This window comes from Phacochoerus africanus, chromosome 10 (assembly GCF_016906955.1).
Source record: "Phacochoerus africanus isolate WHEZ1 chromosome 10, ROS_Pafr_v1, whole genome shotgun sequence".
Taxonomy (NCBI): Eukaryota; Metazoa; Chordata; class Mammalia; order Artiodactyla; family Suidae; genus Phacochoerus; species Phacochoerus africanus.
Window position 1 is genome coordinate 11,570,968 of NC_062553.1, and position 20,247 is coordinate 11,591,214.

The following is a 20,247-nucleotide window of genomic DNA, read 5'->3' on the forward strand; positions in this document are numbered from 1 at the left end:
ATGAATCTGACTAGGAACCACGAGGTTGCGGGTTCGATCCCTGGCCTCGCTCAGTGGGTTAAGGATCGGTGTTGTCATGAGCTGTGGTGTAGCTCACAGAGGTGGCTCGGATTCTGTGTTGCTGTGGCTGTGGTGTAGGCTGGCAGCTATAGCTCCGATTCAACCCCTAGCCTGGGAACCTCCATATGCCGCGGGTGTGGCCCTAAAAAAAAAAAAAAAGTGTGGTCAGCAGCAGTTTCATGATTTCTTGCTTGGGAGTTTTTACCTATATCTATTTCACCAACATGTAGGATAGAGTTTTGATATGAAGGATTCAAATAGGAGTGATTAAACTACTCAGACCTAGACAAGTTTAATGGGACAGCGAGGGATATTTAACAAAAGCAACAACAACAACAAAAGCTTGTAAGGGAAGAGCCAAGACAGAGCGAGAACCAAGCACTCTTGGGTCCCAGAGGGGACAATTGAACCTGACCAGATTTTGGGGGGCGTCTTGGGGAACTTGAGACTCAAATTGGGTCTTTAAGAAAGAAGAGCTTTGGTGATGTAAGAAGGTAGGGATGGCCAAGAGGGAAAATCATATGCGAAGACCCATGGGACACAAGCACTTGGTGTCTTCAGAAAATCACGAGGAGTCTGGGTAGGATGGTGAATCAGGTGCAGGTGGGAAAGGGCTAAAGATACAAGGGTAATGTAAGCAAGGACCAGGCTGTGAACTGCGTTGGCTGCCATAGAGCTCTGCTTCCAAAGATGGCGGCTATTGGTTCCTCCCCTCCCTATAGGCACAAGCTACTTACCCATCAAGGAGTGGAGCCTGTCCCTCCAAGTCTTGAATCTGGGCTGGCTTGATGGATAGCAGAGACATGATGGTGTTTTCATTCTAGGCATTGGCGACTTAGGGTTCTCCTCTCTTAGGATGCTGGTTCTTGGACCCCAACCATCATTCTGTGAAAGCCCCCTGGAGGGGATCCATGAAGGCATGCCAGTCAACAGCCCTGCCTTAAGCTCTACCTAATAACCAGCCACATGACAGTGCCATCTAGAATGTCCAGTCTACCCTAAACTCTGATGAGTCCAGCTGACCTCTGATGACTCCAGCGCTAGCCAGCATCTGTGCCCCTTAGTGTGGACCACCTGGCAGAGACCAGTGAGTGCTCAGAAGGGTAACTGATAATAAATTGTCTCGTGAGTCTCTGAGTTTGGGGCTGATTTGCTATGCAGCAGTAGGTAACCAGAACAGATGACAAACCAATTGTCCTAGGCATCATCTGTAATGATTGTGTACTGGTGACTTTAAAGAATTGATTAAAAAAAAAAACCCTATAATGGGGTGGGGGATAAAAAGTGGCAATTCTCTTAGCAGTACACCTAGTGGGGAAGCAATAAAGTCTCCACGTGCCTCTATTTCCTCAGGCTCTGTGGCTACCATGCTGCCTAGTTTCCTCCAAATGCTAATGTTCTAGGGGAGCAACATGATGTGCTTAGAAAGAACCCAGGCTTTGTGGTCAAGGGAGGTGTGGAATCAAATACCACCTGTGTCACTCATGAGCTCTGAGATGGGGCAAGTCACTTAATGAAGCACACTGTGCCCTGCCCAGATGCCCTTTCCCACCCATGCCAAGATGCTAGAACTCTCGCCTTCTAGTTTTGGCCTCTTCTCTGCAGAATGGCCCTTGGCTGATGGGAGCCATATTGTTCTGAAGTTTCCATCTGCCACACACCCTGGGGAAGGGCTCAGCCAATGACCGGCTGGTACAGGTGCACAGAGGCCTGGTGGCCCAGCTCGGGAGGGGTAACTCTGTAATCTCTGTAGTGAGACCTGTGCTCTGAGCCTTCCCCTGCACCGTGGACCAGACTCAGGACCTGTCTGCAGCTTCTTTCCTAGGCTCTTTCCTCATCCCTATCCTGCTCCCTCCACTCCCTTGAGGATTTTTTTTTTTTTTCTAAATAACACTCGCTCAATAAATCTGTGCCTCAAATCCTTGTCTCCAGCTCTGCTTCTGGGAATCTCAACCCAAGACAAGTATCCTCCCTGAGCTTCGCTTTTTCAAGCCCCCTCCTCCCCTTTTCCAGAACTGGCTGAGATGAAACATTCCTATGGCCTGGCACTTCATACACTTTCAATTAACACTAACAGATTTCCTCTTCCCTTGTCCTCATGGGTACAAAGTGGAAAAATATGATGAAGTTTCTTTTAACAAAAAGTTCTCATGTGAATTTTTCATAGTCCCTGTACAGCAAATCTTTTAGAAGAAGAAGCAAACCAAAGCACTGATTTTTGAAAATGCGGAGATTAGGAGTTCCCTTGTGGTCCAGGGGAAATGAATCTGACTAGCATCCATGAGGATGCAGGTTGGATCCCTGGCCTTGCTCAGTGGGTCAGGGATCCGGTGTTGCTTTGAACTGTGGTATAGGTCGCAGACACAGCTGGGATCCCATATTGCCGTGGCTGTAGCACAGGCCGGCAGCTGTAGCTCTGACCTTAGCCTGGGAACTTCCATAGGCTGCGGGTGTGGCTCTAAAAAGCAATTAAAAGGGGGAGGGGTTAAATAAATGCCTACTTGGCGGCGTGGTGAGGATTAGCTGAAATAACACCTGTGGACCGTAAACAGCGGTATTTGGCACAGAGTAAGCATGCAGCAGGCAGAAGCTACTGCCCTTGCGTTCGGCCAGCTCCAGGGGTGCTGGTGAGTTCTTCCTTTCCCATCCTGTGCTCTCAGCCAGCACAGTACCTGGCACAGAGATACATCCCTGTGTCTGCCCAAGGAAACTGCAGGAAGCCGGAGGGGAAGAAACCACACTTTTAAAAGATGACAGAGTTCTCCCACTTCCCCTCTCTGTGGAGTTTGAGCCATAAATCCCAGCTCAGTCTTTCTCATCGTAGTGGTCCGGTTTCTCCACCTGGGCTCACAAACACCCGGACGCACTTGCTTTGGTCGTTAACACAGTTTATTATTGGCACACTTATCAGTAAAGCATACATAAAATACAGCTGTTTTGTAACACACGGAGCCACTGTGTCTTTACAAGGGTGGAGGAACATATTAATATGCAAATGGAAAAATTAGTTCTTTTATAAAGTTTCACATAAATACACTGGAATTGCCCCCAAAGAAAAGTCCCCATAAAAGAACCAGGTGAGGGCTTTACAAAATATTATACAGGTAATATACTATGAAAAAGAAACAACAGTCAACTCAGATACAATACAAAAAAAAAAAAAAACCCACAAAAAGAATTTCAGATTTATTCAACTGCCCACAAAATGAATGGATTACATGGCTTGAAAATATTTGGATCAACAGCAATTTTACAAACGCATACATTCTCAAGGGGCCAAGCACCTTTCTTTACATAAACGTCTGCCTCGGTGTCTTTGATGACAAAAAGACATTTCTTGTTTCAGCACTCGGGCTCCGTTGAACCTCCTCGGGCTCGAGGACCACCTGACATTAGCTTGGCCATAAATTACCCTGCTGGGCCCTCTTAGCTGTTCCCCAATGAACGAAAAGGATGAAGGAAACAAATATATAAAGGTACATTTAAATTACTTTCCAAAAGCGGATTTTTTTTCCTTTTCTTTTTTTACTGAAACAAGAAACTCTCAGATGCAAGTCAAAAAAGCAGAAAATATTTTACAATATTAAAAAGTCATCTGTAGTTGGGTTCGGCATAGAATGCGATTCTGAGCACGGAGGCTTGATTGACGGTATGGCCTTGGCTGGATGCAGGCGGGGCGGGGCGGGGGAAGGACATTTAACAAACGTGGGCAAAACCGAGCCAAGAGAAGCCCTAGCCTTCGCTCTGGTTTTAATTACGATCCGTGCCAGTATCTGTGTTACCTGTCAAGGCCTCCCGGGAGGGGTCATGGAAGTGTATTTAGAATGATCCTTTCAATTAAAAAAAAAAAAAAAAAAAAAAAAAGCAAAGCAAGAAACTCGGATCATTGTGGTTTAGAAATCGGTATTGACGTGGGACGGTTTGAAAGTCTCCTCCTTCTTCTCCTGTTAAGTAAGGATGTGAACTAGTGAGTGTAACCCACGGGGCGAGTGACACGGATTCTGGCGCCCATCAATCTTACTGGGAAGCCTGGGGCGGGGGGTTTTCTGATTTGGTCTCTTGAGTGGCGGGAGGTTTACTGCTCCAAGGGCTGCTGTTCCCCAGGGCGGGTGAATGGGTGAAGTCTTCTTCGTCGTCCATGCCGTTGGCCGCATCATACTGCGTGTTTTCTAATCTAGTGATTAGCCTTTCGTCCTCGTCCCCAAACTCACCTCCCATCAGAGTTGGCTCTCCTACCACCATCACATCCTGTGAACAGCAGCTGACATTATTACAGGGAAACCTTGGGAGAGAGAAGCTCAGCTTAAAACCCTAGTGGGAGGAGCTGGGGCAGCTAGGACAGACACACTCGTGTCCTGGACACCGGGGTCAAGTCTCAAGGTCGGGGGGCCAAGACGCATATTTGATTTCTACGGGAAATAAACATCGCCTCCTGACGTGTAACAACCACGCGAGTTTATGTCCTTAGTGCGCAGCCTGACACCGGAGAACGAGCAATGCTAGCAATCTGCAGAAATAAAAAAATGGATTTTTCAACATTAAAAAAATCCACGCTCTTCACTTGCCGACACTGGGGACTCTTGAGAGGGCTGTGGAACCTTCTGCTGGGCGCTTTTGCAAGACCTCCAAAGATCCACCGCTTTTTACTTAGGGCCTCGGGATGGCTTTGGAAACTAGCAGCCAACACGGGGAGAGTGCAGTTTTCTGCAGCTTTCGCAAATCCCGTTTCCAAATGGCGTTTTTCTCTGTCCCAAGGACGGTATACATTTTAATTGAAGACAGATCTCTCTTGCCTCTACTCAGCCAGGCCCTTTGATGCAGCCAATATCCTTGACATTCTGCTACTTAATTATGGTAATTAATTTAGGTAAAGTTTTCGATAAAAACAATGTTCACACTGATTTGACAATTTGCATAGCTAATTAAGTCATTAGCAAAAACCTGCTGATTGCCAACAAGCCCTGAATTTACCATCTGTTATTCCATGGTGCCTGTCACCTATCTCCACACAGGCAACCCTGCCACCAATCTGGGCAGTAAAGAGAACCAGTCTGTCCAGCTGGTGCCATAAAAGGAAGATGAAGAGAGCTAATTATAATTACATTGATGAAGCTGGTAGTCATCAGAAATGGAAGCATGCAAGAAGAATCCATCTAATCCCTCCTTCAAGTACAAATTGGCCTTCCGTGCAGACAAGGGAGCCACCTCCTATGGCCAGGAGGATCGTGGTGGCCACTGCGGCAGAGGCATGGGGACCTCAGAAAAGAAAGCACACACACAGGGCACCGCTCCAGCCTCTCTGTTCAGAGGGGGCCGTGTAGGGTTGACGGGTGACCTGGGCACGGGGTGGGATACTTGTCGGGTGGATCCTGAAGAGAGCCGTGTCTGCAGGAGGGTGCCCGGCTGCCATCAGCCTCCGCTGATGGCGGGCATTTCCTCATGGGGAGGCTAATTTGATGAAACGCCTTGACAGCTGGGCAAACATTCTTTTCACTGGGGCAAGAGAGGCTTGTCCGGGGCAGAATATCAGCAGAATTCTGCCTGTGGTTAGGACAAAGTCCAACAGGCCCTCCAGGACCCTTCTAGACTTTTGAAGGTGCGAGTTGAATAAATCCCTTAGTGACCAAGATTTGTTTTGGATGGAAAACCTTGTTTGTTTGATTGATTGATTCCCCTGGAATGAGGGGGAGATAATGGATAGGTTTCACCCTGTGTGTTTTCAGACTCATCTCTCTCGGGAGCTGAGAGCAATGATTTTTAAGGAGAAAGGCCCCCAAATGAAGTAAACGCCTGTACTATGACCTGGGAAGGCTCAGCCAGCGAGGTGCTGGCAGGATATTCAGTTGTGTGCTTCCAAGAATGTCTTTACGATGCACCAAAGAGCCAGATGTGACAGCGACATGTGAGGGGCGTGCGAGGACGCAACGTGAGATGCAAACCAGGCAGAGCCTCTTGAGGGGCAAGAATGAATTTTAAATGGCACGTGGCCTCCACCTGACCCCTTGGAGTGTTGAGGATTTAAAAGTGCTACTTTGTCACTTACAAAAAAAGTGCCACACTTATGATCAGGAACAGAGGCAGGTGGAAGACTGGGTTAAGATGGAGCAGAGGATGACTTGAGGTTAATCCCATCTCATGACCTGTGTGCAGCACGCTTTGAAGGGCTGGGAAAAAACACATGCACAAGGTGGGTGTGGGGGCGGGGGGCGCAAGAGAAGACTGTTAGAACGGACAGGTGGGTCTGTGTTAGTACTGTGAGTCCAAGGTCATGGCCAGAGTCCCGGAGAACGTGAGGAGGTCAGCATGATTTGGAAAAAGAAGCCAACGGAAGCGTGATCATTAAGAAAGAGGTTCCCAACACTCCAGAGGCCTTCACGGTATCAGAAAAGAATAGTCATTCCAGAAAATACTACGAAAAGAGTGATTTGAATCATTTCCAAAGGGGCTCATAAAATGCTTGGTGTATCCTTGCGCCAGGAACACAGCTGGAAAAGAGGCCCAGGCAAAGATGCTTCTGAGCATCCTACATTTCAGAGAAATGCCACATTTGCCTTTCTGATTATAAAAAATATCCTCACCTGGGTACATCATCGTGCACGTACGTGTGCGAGTGTGGGTACATGCGTGTGAGTATGTGTGAGCGATGAACAGATGGCAAGTTATAAAAGAAACGTGTGCTAAGGACTTAATACACACGGGGATGCTGGAGGCCTCGACACAGTTAGGCACACGACTCTCCCTGGCTGTTCTAAAGCTCTGAACTGGCCTAAGGGTTGTCCACTCAGGCAGGCTTGATCCGTTATCCTCCCACGTGATATACGTTCGGGGCTCCCTGTAACAAGGGGAGGCTGGCACCCCTTTCCCCACACCCGCACATCTTTGAAAATCCGCCCCTCCCCTCAACATTCAACACTGGCCCTGAGGGTCGCCCTTCCTTCCCCGTCTCCACTCGCTCGTGGTGGGTCCCACTGGGGGCGCTGTCGGTTCCGATGAGAGGAACCCCTATGGCCTCGACTCCCCATGTGGCAGCCCTCTCTTCCTCGCTAGAAGCCTGGAGGTGCCACCAGCTCTCACCCGTGTCACATCCTCTCACGAATCCCCCGTGCAAGGACCACCAACCTCTGAGGAGGACTGGAAGTGACTCCTTTCAGGGCCCCTCAATGCTTCTCCTTAAATTGGCCAGAAGGGGTCACTGCTGTTGAATGATACAGGTCTCCATCCCTCCCAGGGTTGAGGCTGCAGTTCGGGATCGCTCCTAGCCCCTGCTCATGGAGTGAGAAGCAGAATCCAAGGATTAAACCCTAGCCCTCGCCGCCGGTCACACACGCTGCTGCCGCCGGGGCAGCTGGGCGGACCACAGCTGTGGTCGGTGGCGCGCCCAATCTCTTTGAGCCTTGGGACTGAGGCAGCCAAGGCCTCCAGATTGCATTTCTATTTAAACAGGAGAGGGGTGTTGGTCGTTTGGGAGACAGGGTTAAAAGATGTGGTCTCTGCAAACCAGCCGGCACCTGTGCTTGGCGTTCATTCAGCTGGAGTACTTACGGAAATGTGCACATTTTCCTAACCTGGATAACTTCCCTGTTTCTCTCGGCCATTCCTCCCTTCCTTCCTTTCTTTTTCTTGAGGCTGCACCTGGGATTTGAGCTGCATCTGCGACCTACACCATTGCTAGTGTGAGGCCAGGGATCAAACCTGCATCCTCATGGGTACTAGTGGGGTTTGTCACCTGCTGAGCCACAGCGGGAACTCCCTCTCTGGGCCATTTCTAAATTCTCCTTAGTGAAAAATCCTTGATTGCATGGCATCGGGATAGCACAGACATTCTGCTCACACTTTCTAAGGGCGCCTAGTTCTTGTTCAAAGGGTCAACTCATTAAAGAGCCTCTTGACACAGGTCTCTTCCACCAAAATGCAGTTGTTGGTTGGGAGGACAAGAGCATACTGGGGTAGAAAAAGAGTGGATGCTCTTTTTTTATAAAAAAAGGAAATGATTCTGACTGGGGGCCAAGTATGTCAGAAACGGGGCCACCAGGCTGCTCATCTGCACATGGCAGACATCCCTAGTGGATGGCCCACCAAATCCAGTCCAGGCCTCAGCATCTTCTCAAGACTGTATCCTGTGAGCTGACACCAGGAGACTGAGCTGGCAGGAAAGAGGAAACCTGTTGATTATCATCCGTTAGACAGGATGACAGGGCTTGGGTCTTTTTGGTTTTGTTTTCTTAAAGTTTTGGTGTTACCAACACCTGGTATAGTGGGGGACACATAGCAGAAGCTCAGAAAACACTGGGTGAACTGATGGGAATTCTTGCAGCCACTATCTCTTTAAGTAGCTACGCCAGCGTTCCAGGTTTCTCTGGAATGTACTTTGTTCGTGAAAACTAACAAATGCGCGTTTCTAAAACTCCAGACTGAGATGAATAAATGGGCTACTTGTGTGCATATTTTAGGTTGATTTATTTACACCTGACCACTTCCTTCTATGCATTTTCCGGCTTCACCAGGAGTAGGTATCACTTGCTAGCACCTTAATAAAGACTGTTTTTTTCCTCCTTTGACTTTTTTTTCCCCTGACTCTTCAGGGGTGACAGCCCAGTTCAAAAAAAACGGAGGTGACTCTGGTATTATTTAAGGAGCCGCAATTCCTAGTGGCCTTAAAACTAAACTGGCACCTACCCCATCGGCTGTCCACTCTCTCACGCGTCCTTCTTTCTAATGGAGTGAGAATGGCAGCCGTACCCTCTGCCTATGGAGGGTGGGAGGAGAGGCCAGGAAATTCTCAGGAATTTCCAATGGAAAATGGGAGAGGGCGGGCGGGGGACAGACGTGAAAGATACCTTTAAAAGTAAGTGGAGAATCCCCTGGAAAGGAAGGTCCACTCTGACATGGAGAGAGAGGGAGGCGTGTTTGAATGAGAAGTATGAGGACAACAGACCGAGAAGGGGGAAGAGTGAGAAAGAGGGAAAAGATAGAACAGCTTTGGTTGTGGGAGGTCACAGGGAAGGGCAACTTTTGAAGACATGGTGTCTAGAGGGTGTCTAGGAGGCACCCCGCAAATCCCAGGCTTTGAAGGACAGTCAAAAGCCCGAGGAATGGGGAGGTGACAAGGACAGCAGCAAAGGAGAAGCCACAGGCCATTATGGTGGGAAGAAGGGGCAAGAAACGCTCATAGGAAGCAGGAGAATGGAAAAGCCTAAGTGGTCTCATAGTGGGATGAGGCAGTCGGGGTCAGGAAGGAATTAGGCAGAAAGGAGAGAAATGGGGAAGAAACTATAGGAGATGAAGAAAGTTCTCGCACAGTTCACACTCTATGGGGACCCCCTCAGCGGTCAGCTTTGGAGTTCAAAGAAGCTCCCTCTGAGTGGCCCATTTCCTTTGTCAAGACCCAGACATGAAAGACAGGGGTCAGGAGGTCAAGAAAGTTGAGACCAAACCCGGGCGGACCCTCCCCCTAAGCTCATGAACCTGCTAAAGCAAAATCCACTGAGCTGCATTTTTCGTGGCCTTGAGTTCATTACCTGAGTCTTAAAATAAGAAAGGGATGCCCGTGTCCTGTGGGGGTGGCGTGAGGTGGGTGGGGGGTTAGAGTCAAATGACAACCTGGAGCTCGAGTGCCAGGGCGCTTGTTGCCAGTGGAGCACAGGGTCCCTGCGATGGTGCTGAGAGCCCCTTTTATGCCACCAGGCACACTGCTAAAGAGATATTTTAATTAAACCTGAAGTGACATATCTCCTGTCTGCGACTCTGATGGCTTTTTAATTCAGGTCCCACGGCAGCCCAGGCTCTGCATTCTCCTTCCTATTTTTAATTCCCAGTTTGCAGGGGATGCCCTCCCCTCCCCCCGCCCCACCCCGCCCAGGTCTTGGCAGCGCAAAGAGACTTTCCTGGGGGCCCCTGGATTCGGGAGACAGACAAAGGCAGGACGTCAGGCCTAAGAGGAAAGCGAGACTTACAGGTACCTGACTGGACAGACTCAGGTTGGCGGCCGGCGTCTTCTTCTTGCTGCCCGTGCTGTTGGCGTTGTTCCCAGCGCTGCTGTTGGACGTGCTGCTGGTGGAGTTTTTCCTTTTTCTCCGTTTAGTTGTTGGTTGCCTTGTGGGTTCTGCTGCAGGAAGGAAAATGGTAGAAGGATCAGTTCCAGGGCGACCCCAGGATACGGTGCCCTGCAAGGGAGCTGTTTTTGCACCCTGAAAGGAGGGGACCATTTATATTTTTTCCATTTCTTTTAACTTGATGAAAAATAAAAGAAGAAAGCTGATGGTTTCTTTTTAGCACAAAATGATTGAAACTCTTCTTTGGTCTCTCGATAGAAAGATTTGGGTTTAATTGTTCTTTCTGATTTTATCTCTATGTCTGGAGCCTATGAACATAACTTAGGGATGAGTTATACCACTCTCGTAGTTTGAACTTAAAACATTGTTACTGTTATGAATTTTGGGAAAAAATTTTCTTTCTCTGGTGTATCTTCTTTTTATAGCAAAAGGAGGGCTCTGGGATTCCTAGGGAACTTCTGAGGGGTGAGAGAAGCTGGCAGTTAAATTAGTGAACCACTGACTCACAGCAGCACCTACTGGTTAAATGTCATATTGCAGCCCAGCTCTACTACACCTTGAAATGCTAAAAAGAGGAAGGGTCCATTCCATCAGCCATCAATGTGCAACTTAGGGATTCCCAAGCTCAGTAGAAATACTAATGGTTTGGACCTTGGTGTTTAAAGGACACAACTAATTTCAAAATTCCTGGGGAGAAGGTGTCTTAGTATGCTACAGCCAACATATTAATGAAGGGAAGCTAGACCTCTTTCAGAAGTGTCTGTTTAGAAATAGAAAAAAAAAAAATTTTGGACCCAAAGGAGAAGGCAACATCATTGAAAGTATAAGGACTCAAGGAAATGTATGGTTAAAAAGAATTTATGTATTATGTATTGTGGGCATTACTCAATGTGTTCATATTCTTAATATTTTCTATTTCATTGTTTTATATTCATAGCAACTCTATTAATTATATACTATTATAATCTTTGTTTTGAGATTGAGAAATCTTCAAAAGCCTATTCCAGGCAGTTACTCAATGAGTTGGAAATGGCATGTTAAGAGCATCCTTTTTGCTAATCCTATTCCAGATCCGTCTCTGATGGAGAGAAGGTAAGCCAGGGCCATACTGAAACTAAGTGAGGGGGACCTTGTAGCATTTTCTTTTTTTTTTCTTTTTTTTTGTCTTTTGTCTTTTTGTTGTTGTTGTTGTTGTTGTTGTTGCTATTTCTTGGGCCACTCCCGCCGCATATGGAGGTTCTCAGGCTAGGGGTCGAATCGGAGCTGTAGCCACCGGCCTACGCCAGAGCCACAGCAACGCGGGATCCGAGCCCCGTCTGCAACCTACACCACAGCTCACGGCAACGCCGGATCGTTAACCCACTGAGCAAGGGCAGGGACCGAACCCTCAACCTCATGGTTCCTAGTCGGATTCGTTAACCACTGCGCCATGACGGGAACTCCTTTTTTTTTTTTTTTTTTTGGCATTTTCTTAACACACTGATGCTGCTTCTGATGGACGGGGGCGGGGGGGGGGGGAGGAGTGGTCTCCTTTAGGGCCCATTTCAGAGCCCTAAAGCCATCATGTTATTCCTGACTTTTGATGAAGAAGATTATGTTTCTATTTATCAACCATATTTTCTTTTATAAATATTTTAATGTTAAAGATTTTCACCAAAGGGTCTAACACCTCTATCCATAGAGATGTTATGAATGCTGCTTATTTTGACAGTTATGGAAACAGGAAATGGAACTGTTCCAGCTCATGGGGTTGGAGGAGAGTTGAGCAGTACATTCGAAAGTCAAGCAAATACCCAGGTTTCCCATTGACAGGCGTCTTCTTCCCTTGACTTGAATTGAAATCTGCTATTTAAAAAAAGAAAAAAATCTGTACTTTCTTCGTGGGATTTTGGGGAAATCAACCTAAATTATATGCTCTAGATTACTCTCACTGCAGTAGGTGGCTCTATTGGTAGAGTCATGAATTGAAGACATAAAAACCTATTGTGACATAAGCCTCATTGATTAGCTTAGAGCTAACTTTGGCAAATTACTACTTTAAATCTCAGGGCTATTATGTAAAACGGGAATAACAAGAAATACCCATAAGGTTATTGTGAGGATTCAATAAGAGAATGGAAGGGCTGAGAGGGCTGCAATTCGTAACTGTTTCATGTAGTGTTGTACCCACAGTGGCTAGAGCAGTGCCTGGCACCTAGTAAGGGCTCAATAAATAATTGTTGAATGAATGACAGAAATAATCAATAATACATGAATTACATGTGCATCAGTTGGGAAATATAAGGGTATGAAGCATTTAGCGAGTGAATTTTTTTCCCATAAAGGCTTATGGATATTCAAAGAGAAAATAGGGCCAATTTAAGCACATTTAATGTATTTGAAAAATAATGTTCTAAATGTCTAAAATTCCCCTAAGATGGAGAGGTAACTATTCTATGTAAAATAATGCCCATTTTTTCTCAGCTTTCTAAATATGTACTTGGTTACATCTGCTCTATTCACTTTATATAAAACACCTGGCCAATTACCAGCAGAAGGTGACCATTATATTTTGCGATTCAGAAAGCTATGTGCCTCGTGTTAATAATTACTCTTTATAAAAATAATTCTTAGTGAATGGATACGTTTTGCTTTTATGATCAATGAGGCTCGACACACGCCTGGGAGTGAAAATGTATTAGATAGAAAGACAATTAATGATGACTTGAAGCAGTAATTTCAGAACCCCAGCAGGAGACTCTAGTATCTAAACTGCATTCTAGGGAAGTGAGAGAAATGGAGTCTTTTACGTATTCTCTTCATGATCAGCGTACCCTTTGATATTAGGCATTTTTAAAAATACAGCCAAATTTATGGATTCATTTCCTTCCTCCCTCCCTCCTTCGTTCTTTCTCTCTGCCTCCTCCTATTCTTCCTTCTTTTTGCCCTCCCTCTCTTTCTTTTTATAATTTCTGTCATTCTGAAAAGAACAAACAAACCCATCGCAAGTCATGAGAGGCCACCAGTTTTGTCCAGTGGAACAACCCCTGGACTGAGAGACAGGGGACCTTGGTTCTAATTTTGGCTTTGTTCATGTCTTCGTGGTAACACTATATAAATCAGGTTCCTTCTGAGGGTTTCCGGTCCTAATCTAGAGAGTGGGGAGACCATAGAGGGATGACCGTGGAGTCTCTGAGGTGACTGGGGGGAGGATATTTGTCCTTGACACATCCCGTATCTCTGAGTCTGACATCATGGTTAGAAAATCTTTCACGAACTAGATGGATGATCACTTCCTTTTCACATCCCTTCATCCCCTGAAGAAGCCTCAGAAGAAGCTTGGGGACTGAGCATGAAGGACAAGGTCGTACCTGGCGGTGCCACCATCCGCTGCCACTTCTGAAACAAGCAGGTCTTCAGGCAGTCTCGTGGACTGAGGTTGTAAGTTTTATGTCTGGACATCAGTTCCTGCATTGGCTCCAGTATTACACACAACTGCAGGGAGTTCAAAGACAGCCGCGTTTCACTACTTGATCATATCATTTGCAATAAATAATGTTAACAGCTGGAATCCATTAGAAAGCTTGAAGGTGTTTTTTTTTTCCCCCTCCTGGTTTTGATTTTCTCTATAGAAGTTTAGAGGAAAAGAAATAGTACCAACACTTGATAATGCCCACTTAATTTACTAGGCTTTATAATATCATAACTATTGCTGAATGTGATTTACACACACACACACACACACACAACATACCCACATGTTCTGTGCAGACGGTCGGGTGGATATATGCAGTTCTAGTCTCAATTCAAATGATTCTCTCTGGTTAAAGAAAAAACTCTCTTCCGTGCAGCACTGCATGCCCTGACTTCTACTCTGGTTTCTGCTGTTGTTGCTGTTTGTATACTCACACACTGTGGGTTACAATGCTAGACTATGTAGATTATATGGCAGTGAAAGCCATCCTTTTAAGTTTTGGAGGACTCCAGGTAGGTTTCTGATCCTAATTCTTAGAGAGGGCCACGATGAACACTATTTTATTTTTGTTCATGTACTTATTTGTACTTGACAAGAGATGAGAGTGTCAGTGACAAATGCTGACTTTCATTCAGGGTGGGAGTTTTTCCCCTGCTTCTGCACACGGCCACCTTCTTCCCTCCTTTGGTTAGATTTCCCAGCTGTACTTTGGTCCAAGACACTTGACGACAAAGATTAATGAATGAAATAAGAAAGTAAATCTATTGAAGATTGCCTTGGACTTTTCTGAATCCCTTCTCCGTTGGAAGCCTATCAGAACACGGCTGCATTGAGAGGGCGGTTTCTAAGGGTTCAAGGACCACACCTTGGAACAAGGCACCCCTTGCCCTTGCAATCACGGCAATATGAGCATTGGCAATGCACCTTCCCTTGTGGAAAAACATGATTTTATTACAAAAGGCAGATGTGCAATCTCCGCCTTCATTGGCCCATCTTTTTTACTGCCCCCTTCCCTTCTGCCATTTCTCACCTGAGTTTTTTTTTCTAGGGACCACACTCCTTTTTGTCCATTGGGTTCCCTCTACCTGGAATTCTTCCCTCCCCTCTTCCGGCCATTGCCCCTCATCCTCGAAGACAAAGTAACTTCCTCTCTTATGACTTCCTCCACTGGCTGTGCACCTGTCGCCCTGTGGACCAAGCTGGATGCCTCTGTAGTGCTCCCATAGCACTGAGCCCTTTCTGCTCTATGAATTTATTCACATTTTATAACTATCCGCTTCCAAGTCTCTTGTCCACTTGACTTTGAACTCTTTGAATGATGAGACTGTGCGTTTTATCTCTGTGTTCCTAGGTTTGGCTCAAATGAATGGATGCATGTAAGGAGTGATTCTCAGAGACTGGAGATCTTTCAATGCCGATGTCTAAGGAACACTCCCCTCAGAACCAATGAGCTGGTTATTAAAAATGCAGACTTCTCAGCTCTGTCCTTTCTATTTCACTGAGTCTGGAGGTGGGTCCTGAATCTGCATTTAATACAAAAGCATTCTCCCATCTACTTCTGAGGAAGACCCCAAAGTTTGAGATCCATGGCCTTGCATATGCTAGGCTTTAGAAAAGATAAAGGTAGGCTGTAAGACATACGCAAATCCCCACGGGTTTCCAGCTCAAATTCACCTCTCTTCTCATGTCCTCTCTCCTCACGTTCCTTTGCTTTTCCTTTCATCTCAATCTAAACATGATAATCAAGAGTGGCTTCATCTAGAAACATTCCCCAGCTCGTTTTACCTACCGATGATCTAAACTTTGCCAAAACCACTAACCCCATTTAAGGGCCAACTGTAATGTCCTTCTATCTGCAGTTTCTCTGGAGGAAGAGACTAAGATTGCAAAGCCTGAACAACACAAGCACAACCCGAGCCAAAGAGACAAAGCCACTCGACCCTCACGCATCAGGCTGTAAGGGAGTGAGATCTGGGTGAGCAACGACGCATCTTCAGTCTTGTCTATCCTCTTGTTTGCTTTGGAGTCCTTTTTGAAGCCTAAAATGTTTATAATGAAAAACCTGAGAAAGTGGGAGGGTTACTATGCAACTAACTCCATATTCCAATACTGTGCGTGTGTATTCCTCTACTAAGAATTCATCCCTGGAAATCAAAGTCTGTGCAAACTACAGACAACCTCAAGGCTTCCGCTGTCACTCACACCAAACAGAGTGAAGGATTCCATAATCATCTCCTCATAGAGAGATAAGAATGGATTATCCATCAAAGAACCACTGCTAGCTTCAGTTAGGGTCAGAAGACATTTGCATTTATTATTAAGTGAGGATAGAAAGAAAAGCTCTCAGAGAAATTCTAAGGACAGGAAAAATATTTTCTTTGATGAAAAAAAAAACGTTAGAAAGGTTTTCAAACCATTTCCTTTTGGTCCACTCCCTTACCTGTGAAAATGACTTACAATGGATATAAAATTCATGGATGGAAGAGGGAAATTAGCATGGTCTCAGAAGTAGGGAGGTCCAGGTATGGATTGGACTCTGTCACCAGGTGCATATCCTTGGGCGGGCCACTTAATAATGCTGGGTCTCATGTTCACCTGTAAAACCACACCCACCTTTTATACTGTTTGGAAATTTTTTTTCTTTTGAGGGCCACACCTGTGGCATATGGAAGCTCTCAGGCTAGGGGCCAAATTGGAGCTGCAGCTGCCAGCCTACACCACAGCAATGTGGGATCCGAGGCGCATCTGGGACCTGCACCACAGCTCAAGGCAACACCAGATCCTTAACCCACTGAGTGAGGCAGGGATGAAACCCCCATCCTTATAGATACTCGTCTGGTTCGTACCCTGCTGAGCCACACCAGGAACTCCCTTGTTTGGAAAATTTAAGGTAAGATGTCTTGACACATAAGTTTAACCAACTGTAGCTGTCATGATTGTGTCTTAGCACAGCACAGATTGCAAAACAAACCACATTTCTATTATTTGCAATCAACAAGCATTTACTAATTGAGTTTCTTCCTGAGTGTCAGGTACTCTGCTTAGGTGCTGGGCACATAACCAGGAGAATGTCAGCCCTGAGCATGCAGCCCCTCTTAAAAATGATTTAAGCATTGTGAGAAAACTACCCTGTGTTTACACTTCAAACAGCTTAGAAAATCACATCTTTCTGAAGCAAATATATTCATTCTCTGACAAGTTAGACGGCGAGTATTTTTATTATACGACAAGTTAGACCTATTTGGACCTGGAAAGGGTTATCAGCTTTGAACATGCCAGGAAATGGGGGGTTGCATTTATGGTGAGAGCCCAGGAACTCATCATCTCTTTCTTTTCTCAGGTGCCTTTCCTCTTTGGGTTTTGGCAACAGTTTTTTTCAGGTGCTAATCCTCAGGATTTATCCCTTCCCCTTTCATGTAAAAATATCTTCCCATCGCTGTAACCCACCCCAAAGGAATTTGCATCTCTGAATACTAATCAGGAATCCCCTAAGCCATTTTTCTTCCAGTGAAGGGCTACCAGGCTGGAGAAGCAGCCCGCCCCTTATTCATGTATGCAAATGAGACCCCCACCGCGCTCCCACCGGAGCGGGTGCTTCTGCCGGGCTGCGTGCTGTAGGTGGCAGAACTAACTCAGACAAGAGCCTGTCTTCTCAGGCAGCAAGCCAATGCATCTTGGCAACAGCAAAAGCCTGGGGCCTTATGAAATGAGATCAGGAAGATGCTTCGGGAGTACTTTCCCGCAGTCCCTCGCCAAGTCTTTCTAGAGCCAGGATTCCCGCTCTCCCTGAGGTCTCAGATTCCCCCATAGGGAATCAGGTAAGGGCTATGCAACCTGTTTTCCAAATTTTGTGCAAAATATCTGGCGGTTTATGAACCCTCATACACTCCTATCCATTGACTCCAGGTAGAGTCCCTTGTTTGTATTATATACCATCCAGGCTATAATATAGATGCCTTTGTTCCTGTGCTGGACGTGCAGGCGCGCACCAGCCACCCACCCACCCACACACACACAGTCGACTCCCACCTAAAAAGCATATTGATGGAACTGGGCACAGGGTCCTTTGATTTTAAGGAATGATTTTATCTGCAAAGTTGTTTCTGCTACAGAGTTCCCAGTGGACCGATCCTTTTGCCCCAAAGGAGAGGCTTCAGATGGTGAGGACACCTGCATCACTGCAGCAGCCTGCCTGGCTTGGAGTTTGGTCTCCATCTGCGGGGGTGTTGGAGGTGTGAAAAGATTTCGATCTAAAATGGAACTGGAGGATAGGAAACGGAGACTCCTGCCCCGTCCTTAGAAGAAGGACACTTAAGAAGGAGAGTGGGATTTCTCATAAGTACTTGAATTAGAAATGATGGAAACTTACTTCCTGACCAATGAACAGCCAAGAATCTGTCCCCATCCTCAAGCCAGTGAACTTGCTGCTGGAACTCTGGCTGGACCTCCTCCTCGTTGCCCTCCTCGTTGGTAAATACTGCCCAATCCAAACCCTCAACTGACTTGCTGGAACTGGCTGCAGCCTGTGTTTCTCTAATGCTATTCCTCTGCCATTCCCGAATAAACTCAATTTCTGGTCATCTGAGCTTGCCTCAGTTTACCTCTTCATTTAGATGGCCTGAGGATACCAGGAAGAATCCCAGGGCCCTGTGCAAGGCAGAAGGAGCCAGCAAGGCTGGAGACCTCTGTTTGAACAGGAAGTCCCTAAACCTATAGGCCCTGCCGGGTCTAGTTAGGATCCTAAAGAATGCCATTGACCATCTTGGCAAAGGCCTGAGGATGCCTTCGGGCAGACTTACTGAGCGCTTTAGGCTGAGACTGGCTCCTTCTGTGCTTCTGACTTCATCTTCTGGGATTCTGGCCCAGCACAGCCCCTTTGGTATGAAACCAAAACCTATAAACCAGCGGTGATTTGCTTACTAAATGAATGGGTGGATGGATGGGTGAACGGATACTAATTAACAGACATCTTGGCCAGATGTATAGCAAGGAGTCATTTGCTAGTGGCAGATAAATTAGGCCTTGTCCTCTGGGGTAGAGGTGATGGATTTGTCCACTGGATAAATCACCGATTGCCTTCTCTGTTTGCACACACACATATGGATACATCCAGTTACCACGTGATCTGGCTGGATGAGGAGATCTGGGCTTAGTCCCAGGACTCCTGCCTTTTCATGGGACAAAGAGCCTAGCAAATTTAGAGAGCATGCTATTTTTCTTTGTTTTGTTTCTGGAGAAATTTGATTCTCCTTAGCTATATACTCGCATTTGTTCTTTTTGCTCATCTCCTAGCCTGACCCCAGGAACAGTGGTACCTGTCAGAGCTGGCTCTGGCTTAAAAATCTGATGCCTTGGGGTTGGCATTTGGCTAGTTCCCAGAGGTCGTGGGACTACTAACATTTTAATTCAGTCTTTTCCAGATGATGGCATGCCATTCTCTGAGCTTGAACCACCTACTCTGGCACGTAGGTTTGTGCAAGGTTACAGGGTCCATAGCAGCTCAGGCTTTTGCTTATGTTGTTCTTGCCTCAAAGACCTTCCCCTCCTTCTCAGTCATCCTAACTGGGTGTTGGCACGCCACAGCCAGCAGGAGAACATGGCCAGTACTGTCCATGGCTGAGTTTGTATTCCAATGCCAGAGTTGAATAGTCACGACAGGGTCTCTATGACCTAGAAACTCCCCAAATATTTACTATCTGGCCATTCATAGAAAGGTTGCCACCTCTGTTCCAAACCAGTGCTACTCAAAGGAAAACTATGTTATGTTTCCTGGAACAGATACGGAGCTTGAGGAAGAGTATAATTCAGTTCATTGCTTCCTTCATTGGAAAAAATCTTGTGTCAAAAAATAAGTCTGATGAATTCAACAGTGTATTCAAGGGGGTAGTTCATTTGTATTCCAGAGAAAGCTCCTTATTTGGGTGTGGATCATGAAGCGTTTGCAGTCTGGCACTGGTCTGCAAACCACATTTGAATCACACCAGTATGAGCACCAACGTCCAGCTCAGATCTCACATGGGTTTCCAACCACAAGGGATGCCTGCTGCTGTAACATTTATTACTCATCAACATACATCCCAGGGTTTATATTTGCATTGGGAGTTATCCTTTCCAGTAGCGTTGTTTCCTCTCCTTATCTATCGTGAGTCCTATTTTACTTCTCTCTCTCTTTTATTTAACACGGTATTAGGCATGCTCAAATATTTGTTGAGTCATAACCTAATAATCGCTGTGGAGTAGCTAACCAATGTCTGTGCCTAGTGTATGTACCTGACATACATTATATCATTAACCCTCACCACCTCCTGGTCCACTTTTAACAGGTGAGAAAACTCAGACTCAAAGCCATTAAGTCACCCAGAGGTGATATTAAAAAGTGTGATTCTTAGATTGTACCCAGGTTTCTACAGCCATTTAAAGGGCAGAGAAGAGGTTCACAGTCAAGTCTGCCAAAATCTTCGCTCTTAACTGCTCTGTGGTCTACCTCTCTGAATATGAATGGCCTTAAGTTTCTGCTAGAAGGTCCAAGGCTCTCACTGTCTATTATATTATTCCTTGCACATGGTATTGATCTATACACAGAGAGGGGGGTGATACAGAAGACTGAAGGCTTTGGAGCCAGATTCGTCCAGATTCAAGCCCACATGTCTGCCATTTACTAGCTGTGGATTCTTGGCCAAG

At 46.2% G+C, this 20,247-nt stretch overlaps 1 protein-coding gene across 10 annotated transcripts in view; it reads right to left on the reverse strand.

The window, feature by feature from the left end:
• Nucleotides 1-2,931: 2,931 nt before the first annotated feature.
• The window catches only part of LDB2 (LIM domain binding 2), a 395,302-nt gene continuing 377,986 nt past the window's right edge, over nucleotides 2,932-20,247 (reverse strand). The window contains exons 6-9 of one of the 10 annotated variants that reach the window (XM_047798537.1): nucleotides 13,463-13,586; nucleotides 10,014-10,165; nucleotides 7,180-7,322; nucleotides 4,178-4,308 (exon numbers count right to left, since the gene is read on the reverse strand). In XM_047798537.1, coding sequence (XP_047654493.1) covers nucleotides 7,218-7,322; nucleotides 10,014-10,165; nucleotides 13,463-13,586 — 381 coding nt within the window. In that variant the 3' untranslated portion in view covers nucleotides 4,178-4,308; nucleotides 7,180-7,217. Of the gene's footprint in view, nucleotides 4,568-7,179; nucleotides 7,323-10,013; nucleotides 10,166-13,462; nucleotides 13,587-20,247 lie in introns of all 10 variants that reach the window. The other 9 variants (XM_047798538.1, XM_047798539.1, XM_047798536.1 and 6 more) reach the window with 9 other exon arrangements.